Source organism: Penaeus monodon, chromosome 5, assembly GCF_015228065.2.
Source record: "Penaeus monodon isolate SGIC_2016 chromosome 5, NSTDA_Pmon_1, whole genome shotgun sequence".
NCBI lineage: Eukaryota > Metazoa > Arthropoda > Malacostraca > Decapoda > Penaeidae > Penaeus > Penaeus monodon.
In genome coordinates this window covers 54,633,473-54,645,972 of record NC_051390.1, presented here as the reverse complement: position 1 = coordinate 54,645,972, position 12,500 = coordinate 54,633,473, and the positions used below count along the sequence as shown (strand labels likewise).

The following is a 12,500-nucleotide window of genomic DNA, read 5'->3' as shown; positions in this document are numbered from 1 at the left end:
CATCCTGTCTCCCGACGGCTTCGGCTGCGACGACCTGGGCCACGGCATGTGCTCGCAGCCTGTGGCCGTCGCCGACGACCTGGACGGTTTCGACGCGACGCTCGTCGTGCTGGGCGACGACGGCTACGTCACGGCGTCGCTCGCTGTGCCCTTCGAAGGTGCTCTCCCTCTGCTGTTACGGCTTTTCTTTTTCGTTTATCATCCTTATTGTAATCATCAAAAGGAAAAAAATACGTGAAAACCGGTACAGGAGACCGAAAGAAGTAAGATAAATAATAATGATAACAGATAAACAAATAATCAAACAACACATGTACTTGTTTAAAAGGCGGAATCCGAAAGACACCGAGACCTTCTCTCTCGTGAAGAGAAGGAAGAGGTCTTGTCCTTCGTCCTTCCCTTCCCCCCGAGTCAAGGGCCAACTAACAAGCGTCTCCTCGCGTCCCGCAGTGCACGGCGTTGCCGCGCTCTCCCTCTCCTCGGACGTCGTGCAAGTGGAGGTCGACCCTCGATCGGGGGGCACGTACGAGGTCACGCTGCCCGGCCTCTCGTCCCCTCCTGCGGCCACTCTGGAGTGTCAAGCTGAGTCACCGTGTCGCGTCTGGTTCGCCGAAGTGCACTCGCCCCCCTCAGTGAGCGTCAGGAAGGAATCCAATACCATTTATGAGGATATATTAGGTATTACGGTTCATTACTGCTACTTAGTTTTTTTATAAATAGCGACACTTATTCACCTCAGATGATACTACGGTTTCCATGCAATCAAATCATTAAGTTATTCATCCTTCAGGCGCACGTTTACGCAGGAGCGTGTCGCATGCCGTTTAAAACTCGTCGACTCAGCCCCCGCTTCCGCAGGCCCGCCTCCTCCGTCGTCCCGAGTCGAGCGCCTCACCTCGCGCGACGCCGACGCCAGCACAGACGTCGAGGTGGCGAGCAGTAGACCCGTGACCCGAGCCGACCTCGTGACCTTCTCGGACGACGTCGCCACGGACGCCGACTGCGAAAGCCTCGCGGCGACGTCCTTGGAGTCCGGCTACTCGGTGGCCGCAGCCTCGCGCGGCGCAGGAGAGTGGAACTTCGTGGTCGTGGGTTACGGCGACGGCGACGCCCCGCTGGAGGCCGGCCGAGCGAAGGTGACCCTATCAGGTGAGGCCTTTTTCTCTGTTATGGCCTTCGTACGTGGCACTCTCTCGCTCGTCTGCGGGTCCTGCAGTGCCAGCACCAACTCGTGTCACGAAGAGGGAGGGAATTTAATTGGAAATCAGTACTAAACACATCATATTTGTATTTAGTTGCAAGTCTGCCTTGAATTTCCCTAATTCGTGGATACATTGATAACCTGCCATGGAACTTTAAAATCTTCGATGTATTATAGAAGAGAAATACCCATCAATTCATATCAGTTTCATAAGGAACGCTTTACCATAATAACTGATCCCATCCCATTTGTGGCTCCACGGGGTACTTAGAATCAGCCATGTGAGTATGTCTAGCAAGTAAGTTGACGAATAAATAAAGGAAATAAATATGGCATTCCTAATTGTCGTTTCGTTAGCAGCCGCCGTTGGGCAATAACATGCCACCTGTCGCATCCGTCTTTATTGAAGTAATAGGATAGCGATCCAACCTGTAAATCAATTGTATTACAATATTAGCATAACTAGAAAAATATGTTAAATAGCAACAATACAAAATGTAAGCAAAAACTATTGAGAAAACGGAATACCTGGAAAAGAAACATTAAAGATACTATCATTCAATCAAATCTTCAAAGCAAGACTTCAAAGCAAAGGAATAATATAGAATTTGATTATTCACAATATTCACATAAGCAAGAACGTCTTCACATGCAATAATGTCATCATACATAAATTGTTTTAATGGAGGAATTATCTGAATTTCAACATTAGAACGAACAGACATTCATTTTGAATACTAGAACATTATTTCAAACAGATAAAATAACCAAATAAAATATCACTTTGTGATATACACAGCATGCACAACAAATGCATAATTATACAAAATATTAACCTTCAGCCATTGTGCGATTCTTATCTTAAAACTTGAATTAAGAAACTTACAGCACAGGCCACTGGGCCAACAGCAAACTGCCCGAAGATTAAAACCACAGCCTACAAATCGCACAGCATCCTCAGCTGCACAATATCAGTTTACCGACAGAATAAACAGACTGAGTCATGATGGGTGGCCGGACAAAGCCTTGAAAGAGACAAAATGCCTCAAGCATGTGGCGGGCAGGGAGGCAACGGACGCACCAACCAAAAAAAGGAAAGGGAAGAAAGAAAAGAAAATAAAATAAAAAAGAAAAAGTATTAACAATAACAAAGGAGAAGCGCCTTGCGACACCAAACACAGTAATTTATCATTCGAATCCTTGCATTCCTTGTCTAAAAGCGCTAATAATCAATCATTCAAGATTTACAATTTTGGGAAACTCACAAAACTCCCTCGAAGAAAGGAAATGAAAACCAAGACAACGAATTCAACTGAAATCTAAGTATAATAATAATAATAATGATAATAAATACATCTCGATCCACAGACATGGACTCGCGGGTGGGCGTGGTGGGCGCCGCCCGGGGCTCCCCAGACGCTTCTGTCAGGGTCGACGTCGGGAGCCTAGATGGCGTTGATGTCGAGGGCGTCGGGTCGTGCGCGAAGGCTGACAGTCCCTGCTACTTCCTGACGGAGGCGCTGACGGCGGGCACTCTCAGGCACTGCGTCACCATCGCCAATTCGGCAGGAGGCGGGAGCGGTGATGTCGATCAGTGTGACGCGTCTTTCACGCCCTTCAAACGTGAGTGACATTGTTTCCATTGTTAATAAGGCTAATGGTTGATGATATAATCCAGTATATAATTATCTTTGTCGTTTATATGTTAGTACTAGTTTGAAAAAAAGAAATCATCACTGTCTTTATTATTGTTGATTTCTTCTTATCATTACTTTCCTTATTAGCATTACTAGTATTGTTTTTACTATCATAAAATTATTTTTGTCCCAGCACCTTCTTTCCTCGCATAATAAACATAACTAATGATTTTTCATAATTGTCTATATCATTAGTGTTAACCTTGGTAACATCAACAGGCCTAAAAATAATAGTTACTATTATTATCATATAGTTTTTACCATGTCAGTATATCTATCCTTATGACTACGATCGGCTTTTGCATGAACAAATTACTTTTTGTATGCATACATCTGGCCTGCCACTTGTACTTCTATTCTGGTACTGTAATCAAATGAAAATAAGAAAAATTAATGGACGGGATAAATTCGATAATCATATATATTAGGGTTAATATACCCACCCCCTTACCTAATGCTGTATACCAAACAGTAGAAATAATAAATGAATGGCCAAATTAATACCCACACTCATAATTGTACAAACAAATAAACCACAAATAAAGAAGATAATATACTCGTACCCATCCCTTCACTGTACGCATAACTTGCCAAATTATTAAGCTACAGGTATTTAAAATAACATACCCACCTCCTTACTCCTATAGAGATGGCCCAAGAACCAATGTTAGAGCTGGTCGACAGAACTATCCTGAAGGTTACTCCAGAGAAGTTGAATTTCCATTCCCTTGAGGTGGTGGTTTTCAACCCGCAGACTGATGACCTTCTGAGTAAACCAAGGTATGAGGATGAGGCAAAGACTTTATCTAATTGAAATTGATTCTTTTCTTAATAAGCCAGTAAACATATGGACATAATTAGTATATATGTAAGAAAGTATTATTATTCATATATGTAATATTGGTTAGATGAGTTAACGAAAGCATCCATTATTATAGTTATGGTTATAAAATTATGTGATTATGCATTTGATTTCAGAACTTTACATTCAACATCAAAAGTCATAAACATCTTAAAACAAATCTTACTTCAAACTTATCTTTTAACATAGAAAAGTAAAACTTTTCACATTAAGATTAGATCAGCTTTCATTATAGTTTCTATCTAACAGTCTGTAGGCTTGGCGATATTGCGGGTGATTTTCACCATTATACATTAATAGCAGATGGCATATTCCATTATTTTCTTGAATCTGTTCAGTGTTTTGATTTCTCTGGCTGGCAAGTCTGTGTAGGACTAGAAACTGTAGATTTTTTTTTTTTTACGTTCTAACGTTCGTTTTGTTCGTTCTAACAAACTGTGATTAGTAATGGCGTTATTATCTTTATTATTATTATTATTAACTGTAGTAGATTTTTTAAATTTATCTATTGATTTATTTATTTTTTTGAAAACGAAGGCCATATATACTACGGAAGCTAATGATATCCATAAGCTTTAGCAGTTTAAGTTCTGAAAAGGAATGCTTTACATAAACGAATTTCTTTATTTCCTCCTTAGTTCTTGCTTTCTTTGTAATGATGAGAAGTTTCAGCCTAGTGGGGAATACGCTGCCAAAGGTGAAAAGCAGATGAGCAGAAGGGTAAACTAAAGAGCAATAGATTTGTCGGATAAGAGTGAGCCAGGAATGAGGTATAGTATCACAGATTGTCTGAGTATTTTCTTGTCAGGATTTCTTTATCATCAGTTACACTCACCCCGAAGTTTTATACTATATATACATTGGATAGTAATAATATGCTAATTGTTCGTAAGTATTTTGATGAGGCATTATCTAGTGCCTCTTTTCTAAACCTTAGTTTATAAGGTTTCTACAGTATAACCAAAGCATGACCTAACCTCATTTAGATGAAGGAAAACCAGGAAAGAACCAAGTATTGAACCTTGAGGAATGCCCTGTTTGACCCATTGTGTTGAAATGGCATGACGTGCATGCCATGCCCACTGTCATTTTAGTTTGTGCACTGTGTTTACACATGTATGGATCCACAAGTGCTTAGTCAACCGTAGGGCTATCTGTGTGCAACAAATTTCACAAATAGGTATAGGGAACCGTACATATACCTGCGGCAATTAAGCTAATTACTGTAGTACATTGATGTCATATATCTGTGTCTATCAATATATGTAACATAAACACATATATGTGTGTGTGTACAAAGAGGTGATCACGTGCTTTACCTTTACTTCTGTATATATTCAAAACCACACGTGCAGGGTGGAAATACGGAACGGGTCTTGAACTCAAGACACAAAATGGGAACGAGCTTTGAATAAGGCTGATCGTCTAAGTATCGCTCATCATTTTTTTCCTAGTCCGTTGTGCACTCCAGAGCCCGACGGATCCTGTATTCAAGAGGTGGACATTACAGAAGGACTCATGGACTTCAAGGTGCTTGTAGTGGAGGTAGACGCGGAAGGACAAACACAAGAGTCTGTTCTCTCTCCTTTCTATGGTAAGAGGGAAAGAGACGTGGGAGTAGGGTAGCTAGGAGGAAAAAAACAGAAAGAGATAAATGTTTACATGTCTGCATAACTGATGAATCCCTAAGAATCGAAGACATGCTCAGCAAATCCAGTCATTCTCTGATTACATAAAATAGAATATATATTCTTTTACCTTTGGAGACTTCATGACCCGCGTCCAGCACTTCAACAACGGCAATGACCTCGAAGTCCGGTGGCGAACCTCCAAGGAGCAGACCTTCAGCATCAGCATTGAGGACGATGTCTCAGGTGGCTTCACAAAGACGTCCATGACATGTGGACAGGACCTTAGGACATGCAAAGCTTATTTCACCAAGTTAAGTACAGAGGTGGCTCATAAGGTGAAAGTGACGAAAGATAAGACAACCATGTCGGTCTCCGTTCAGCCAAGCCAAGGTAAGGAAGATTTCCAAAGAGTAGGTTTATTCAGAAATAAATAGACAAGGAATGGAAACACAGACAGAGAGTGCGATAATATTATGAAGCGTCAAGGCAGATGTGTATATACATGGCTCTGTTCCTTATTTCCTTCCCAGTCTTCGAAATTGCTAATAAGCTCTTACATCACTCCTATCATAAAAGATAAAGACTAACAGATCCTCTCCTTCCAAAGATACCACGACGTCCCTTTCCATTACACGAATCTCCAAGGTCTCAACACTGCATCCTCAAGCGCAGCTGACAATCTCGTCCGACATAGACGTCGAAGGGGTGAAGTACCTCGAGTACGTGGTGATCGAACCCCCTGTTGGCAACGATATTGTTCAACACATTGCCTTCGCAGACTTCGATGACGTCATACACACAGGCAACATCATAACATTCGAAGACGTAGAAGCGCCGAAGTTGGGCGTCGAAGTGACGGTGATGGTCATTGCGCACACAGGCGACGGCGTGGACTCGGACGCCCTGGCCTTCGGGAAGGAATTGGCCATTTTTGAAGGTAAAAGGGAAATGTGGAAGTGCAATGTTTCTATCAAAGATAGTGCTATTAGCAGGATCAGATAGATATTTACTGAATGCATAGTTTTGAATGATAAAGATTACTATAAAATCCCAATAGAAAACCCTTTTTACTTGTGTTTTCAGTAATATATTTTTAGTCTCTTCATTTTCTCATTATCAATACCGTTGTAATAAAGATGACTCAAGCATTATAAGGGACACTTTCCTTATCATTTTCTGTCAGAGATCAAGCTCTTAGTCTACTAATTCCCTCATTACTATCATTACCGCTTTAATATAGATAACATACTATGTGACACGCCCCCCCACCCCCTTCTTCCAACAGGTATCAAGCTCCCAATCATGACGAAAGTGGGAGCAGAAGCATTCCAGTCCCTCAAAGTGGAGACGGGAGAAATGGCAGTCAAAGTGAACGGTTTCCTGTGTGCAGCCAGCACAATCTGCTACAATCTGGAGCCACGAAATATCCTGGAGCCTCCCGAAGTCTGCAGGATGGCCAACCCAACCCTCGAGCAGTGTGACATGACGGCAGTATACGTACAGCCAGAGGGTAAGTTTAGACATGGAATGAAATACAGGGACGTTGGCAAGTGAATGCAAAAGCTGCTTGAGGGGAGTTTAGTCTGTCACTCAAAGCACAGTGGCTGTATTTCAGTTCATATTCACGTTACTGTGCTTGTTTAGGTCATTAGTTCTCAGCTTATACATCGTGTCAGACAATTGTATCGTGATTACTCTCAGAGGGTGTCGCATAACGTTTTACAAGTGTATACGTCTTGCCTTTGGAATTACATTTTATAAGTTTGATGTAAAAGGAATATAAAAAGAGAGAAAAAAACACGGCACAGAGTTAAAATGAATACAAAATGTACATTTGATCAACAACGTATCCCCTCTAACAGCTCTGACCGATCCGTCGGTTCAACTGAGCTTCACCGGTGCGCCTGAGGAGGACCTGACTGTCGCCGCTGATTTTTCCGAAACGTCGCTCACAGTGGAAGCGAAACTCTACACAAGCTCGGGGGATCTGACACCGGAGCCGCTAACCTGTGACATCACCGGCCAATCGCCGAAGGTCTGCACATTCAAGGTTGAGCCAAATGTGACGGAATTTAAGATTTTGCTGATGGTATTAGATGCTCAAGCGACTGTGGTACAGTCACATGTCGTGGAATTTGAAGGTAATTATTCGTTTGTTTATATTCAATTTACCTATTTCATATTAACCAGGGGAAAATATTGAATAAAAAATAAAGGATAACAGACCTGTTGGTAATTTCTAATGACTTTAGAATTCGATTTTTTAAATTTTCACCAAAAATCTTACAAACACACACACACACACACACACACACGCACACACACATTATATATATATATATATATATATATATATATATATATATATATATACACACATATATATATATATATATATATATATATATATATATATATATATATATATATATATAGTTAAAACAAAAACCTTCCAGATTTCCAAACTCGAATTCGACAAGTGACGTCAGACGCCATCGAAGTCCGTTGGCGAGCCTCACAGAAACAGGAATACGACGTCGAAATCTTTCCCGAAATCGAAGGCAGCTTCAGCAACACTTCAGTGCCATGTGGAGGTGAAGCGCCTGAAGACAGCGACCTCTGTCTGGCTTACTTCGTGGCGTTAGACTCGACTGAGAATTATACGGCCAGCGTGAGATCGAGAGGCAGCGAGAAGAGGGTGTTGGCGGTCGCGCAGATGGCGGCTCGCGTGGAAAGTAAGCCTCGCGTCTTAAAAAGCCCTTTTAGCCGCTTTTATTTTATCAAGCAGTTATTACTTCCATTTCTTTTTCTTGCCGAATTAATACTTTATATATATATATATATATATATATATATATATATATATATATATATATATATATATATATATATATATATATATATATGTATGTATATATTTATATATATATATATATATATATATATATATATATATATATATATATATATATATATATATATATATATACAAATATTCACGTAGGTAGCAGAATAGATATTCAATAACATATACATATATACAATAACATACATATATTTCTGTACAATATATGCAAGCCATCTACAATAATTTCATACATCATTTTTTTCACTCCAGCATTAAATATAACGGAGCTGACCCTCGTCAAGACTGAAGACACGAGAACAGAGCTCAACGCGTGCTTTATCGAGAGCCAACCGGCGGAAAACGAGACTCAGATGGGAAAGAAAAACCTGTACAAGTTAGTGGCGGTGGATGCCTCTGGCCGACAGATACGGATGACGTCGAATTCCTTGCTCGCATCCTTCTCCGTCGTCGAGGGGAAGCTGTGTCTCGGTCCGCTCCTTCTTGACTTCGACTTCGACTTGAGTGACAAGGCCCGGATTCTCGTGACGCAGGAGGACCTCGATACTCACGAAGTCGCAGCTGGAGACGTTGAGGTTTTCCTTTTGGGTGAGTTCGGTTCCCTGTTACGTCCACCCCTTTCCCAGGTTCTGGGAGCAAAGGCCCCGCCGCGCACACTATGTATTGTCTCCTGATGCCGTTATTTTTCATCTATTTGTAACCATTTTTATATCTATATCTCTCTCATATGACATGCCCTCTCTTTTTATTCCGATAACAAAACGCTCTCCCTTCTTTTCCCTCTCCCCTTTTCTCCGCTTTTCCATCTGTTTATCCGTCTTTCTCTCTGTTTCTATTTCATCACTACCTACGTCATTGTGTCTACGTGTCGTTCTTGATTAACTATTATAGTAAAAAAAAAAATGTCAAGCTATATCTTCATCAATTATTTCTTTTACTGTGAACCATCTGTTGATTAGCTGTCACGAAGGAAAGTTTTAATTCCGTCTTTATAACATCTAGTCTTTTATGCCACTGATTCTCTAGTCCTTTTCATTTCCATCACCAAGTTTCATTCGCATTTTCCTTCTGTCCATCTATTTATCTCTTTAGCCCAATCTCTCTCTCTCTCTCTCTCTCTCTCTCTCTCTCTCTCTCTCTCTCTCTCTCTCTCTCTCTCTCTCTCTCTCTCTCTCTCTCTTTTACTACAAGTACAACTGCCTTTCCATCTTTCGTGTTAATCTACAATAATTCACAAGCAACAGAAAAAACGGGACTGCTCTTTTACTTATCACTGTCTTTATCATTGTTGTTTTATTACTGTTATCATCGTTGTGATCATTTGTTTTATTATTATTTTCATGTGTTGTTTTATTATTCTTGTTATCATCATTATTATCATGTGTTGCTTTATTATTATTGTTACCATCATTATCATCATGTGTTGTCTTATTATTCTTGTAATCATCATTATTATCGTATGTTGTTTTTATTATTCTTGCTATTATCAATATTACCATTGCTAGCACATCGCCCCACTTCCCGCAGACCAAGTGGACGTGAGGCAAGTGGGCTCGAAGACCTTGCGGGTGAAGTGGACCAACAACAACGAGGCCCCCAGCTTCGACGTCTGGATTGGCGTCGACGACCTCTCCTCCGTGGAGTGTGGCGCGGGAAAGGACGCCGGAGGAGAGTGCATGCGATATCTCCACGTGGAAGGCACAAGCAAGCAGGTCACGGTTACGTTGAGGGAGATTGGGCTTAGTGTGGACCAGCAGGTGGAGGTTGCACTTACACTGAAGGATTTTGAAGGTAACTTATTGTGTGTGTTTTTGTTTGATAATGTTTCTAAGACGCAGACATGTGAATGGTGTCTACTTTATATAAAATTTTTATGTCAAGGTCATTCTGCACCGTGTATGGCACCGCATGAATGAGTGAGATCACCCATTTACTCTCAACCAACGGAATGTGTTTCTGGTAACTCCTCAGAAGCTTGGCGCACAGACTGCACTTATATGAAAGTTATTTTAGTAGTGCTGCTTTAATGAAATTCTAAGGAGCTATGCATTGAAATATTTTTATTGCGTCAAAATGCATTGGTTAAAAGATGTCCTTCACTTCTCTCTCTCTCACATACACACACACACACACACACACACACACACACACACACACACACACACACACACACACACACACACACACACACACACACACACACACACACACACCTACTGAGAAAAATATCTTCAAAAACTAGTGACACAGTAGACTGAATGGCTAAATTCAACTTATACAGAGCAAACTAGGAGCTGAGGCATTATTCATACGGTAGGTTAGAAATCTTCAGTATTGTCGTAATTATTTTCTTCTGTTATATGCGCCTCCTCCCCCCCTCCCGGACCACGGGGGTCGGGTGCGTGTCTTATGTGCCCTGGGGTAAGCATGCCCCTGCTTTCAGGATCTTTCCTCCCAGCGTTGCCCCGCCATTTATCCTGTGAACCTTCTCTCCTCGTCCCTAGACATACAAATAACCAAGACGGATTTAACTTGGGACGATCGCCTGCGCGTGTGTTTTGAGTTCAACTCCGCGGATTCGCTTTACCTCCTGGCTTTGGAGGACAAGGAGGGCGACGTTCAGGAGGACCCCCAGCTTCGCCCCTACAATGAGGAGGGCCTCACCTGCGTGTTAAGTAACGACGCGGTACAGGCAGAAGGATACTTGTCCTTATGGACTCTCCTAACAGCCTTCGACGTCTCTGGCGAAGTAGTGCAAGCCTCTGGGAATACCTATGTCACCGACTTTTGTGAGTTGTGTTACGTTCCTATATACATGTATTTTATATGATATGTAAGCCGTGTTTTATAGACACGAGTAAGTCCTCAGCTCATCTCCAGAAAATGACTCGGAGGGTTCTCTCGCCCACAGTCTTGAGCCCCAAAAGAAGAGTCAACGCGGCCTTGAACGCCAACACCCACGACCTCCTCGCGTCGTGGTTTCTCTTCAGCGACCCCAGAGCCATCAGCTCTTACGACGTGACGCTCGAGGAGACCACAGCAGATGGCAGGAACGAGCTGGTGACTCTAGGAAATACCGAATCGTCCCATGTCTTCAACGGCACGACGGCAGGACGCTACGCTGTGTGCGTCGTGGCATCTGTGAAGGAAAATAACGTGACCAGCCAAAAAGTGTGCAGTGCTATTCTTTCCATACTTCAGTCGGATGGTAAGGGCTTTCCCCTCTTAAGGTTTGAATAATGTGTGTGTGTGTGTGTGTGTGTGTGTGTGTGTGTGTGTGTGTGTGTGTGTGTGTGTGTGTGTGTGTGTGCGCATGTGCGTATGTGTGTGCGTGTGCGTATGTGTATGCGTATGTGTGTGTGTGTGTGTGTATGTGTGTATGTGTGTGTGTGTGTGTGTGTGTGTGTGTGTGTTTGTGTGCGCTTATCTGCCCTATATACCTATATAACAACATTTCATTTCGTCCCCAGTCGTAGTTCCCGATATCAAGAATATGGAGCTGAAATCCTCTGGGCTGAACAAGGTCCTCGTGACATGGCAGAAACCCCAAGGGGATGTCGACAGCTACGTCATTACGTGGACGAAGAGCACCTTCTCCCAGAGGTCTCCCTCTTCCTCCTCGCCATCATCATCGTCTTCCTCCTCCTCCTCCTCCTCCTCTTCTTCTTCTTCTTCCTCCTCCTCCCTGCCCCAGCCTCTTGGCTTAAGAAAAACGACCAATGCACTTGCTCACAAGGACCAAGACCTGAATTTCCAAGTCGTTCCAGCATCGACCCACATCTTAGAAGTTGCAGTCGTGGCTTCTCAGGGGCACACAATCTGCGTCAGTTCGGTCAAGAGCGACGTGATGGGGAACCCGGCGTGCAGAGGAATAGATCAAGGTGAGTAGGAAGAGAGGCCATTGCTGAGGAAGAGCTGGAGAATTTTTTTCTTTCTTTCTTTCTTTCTTTACGCAGTACCTGATAATATTGCGGTGATGTATATCATGATATGAATAATAGTTTGTGGCAATACGTCTATTCAAGGATTTATTAAGTTAAGTATTCATCTATCATAGAAACATTATATAAGCGTGTGTGTGTAGACATATATATATATATATATATATATATATATATATATATATATATATATATATATGTATGTAATATATATATATATATATATATATATATATATATATATATATATGTACATGGGGCCGCGGTGGCCGAATGGTTAGAGCGTCGGACTCAAGACTGTC

General features: G+C 41.9%; 1 protein-coding gene across 3 annotated transcripts in view; it reads left to right on the top strand.

Moving 5' to 3' along the window:
* The window catches only part of LOC119573377, a 36,969-nt gene that overhangs the window by 15,802 nt on the left and 8,667 nt on the right, over positions 1–12,500 (top strand). For all 3 annotated transcript variants that reach the window (XM_037920599.1, XM_037920598.1, XM_037920597.1), the window contains 16 exons: positions 1–158; positions 451–678; positions 859–1,149; positions 2,570–2,824; positions 3,546–3,678; positions 5,215–5,354; positions 5,527–5,781; positions 5,999–6,328; positions 6,677–6,901; positions 7,254–7,532; positions 7,848–8,126; positions 8,510–8,845; positions 9,785–10,048; positions 10,762–11,046; positions 11,169–11,465; positions 11,728–12,138. The exon at positions 1–158 is cut by the window's left edge and continues 115 nt beyond it. In XM_037920599.1, coding sequence (XP_037776527.1) covers positions 1–158; positions 451–678; positions 859–1,149; positions 2,570–2,824; positions 3,546–3,678; positions 5,215–5,354; positions 5,527–5,781; positions 5,999–6,328; positions 6,677–6,901; positions 7,254–7,532; positions 7,848–8,126; positions 8,510–8,845; positions 9,785–10,048; positions 10,762–11,046; positions 11,169–11,465; positions 11,728–12,138 — 4,166 coding nt within the window. The remainder of the gene's footprint in view (positions 159–450; positions 679–858; positions 1,150–2,569; positions 2,825–3,545; positions 3,679–5,214; positions 5,355–5,526; positions 5,782–5,998; positions 6,329–6,676; positions 6,902–7,253; positions 7,533–7,847; positions 8,127–8,509; positions 8,846–9,784; positions 10,049–10,761; positions 11,047–11,168; positions 11,466–11,727; positions 12,139–12,500) is intronic.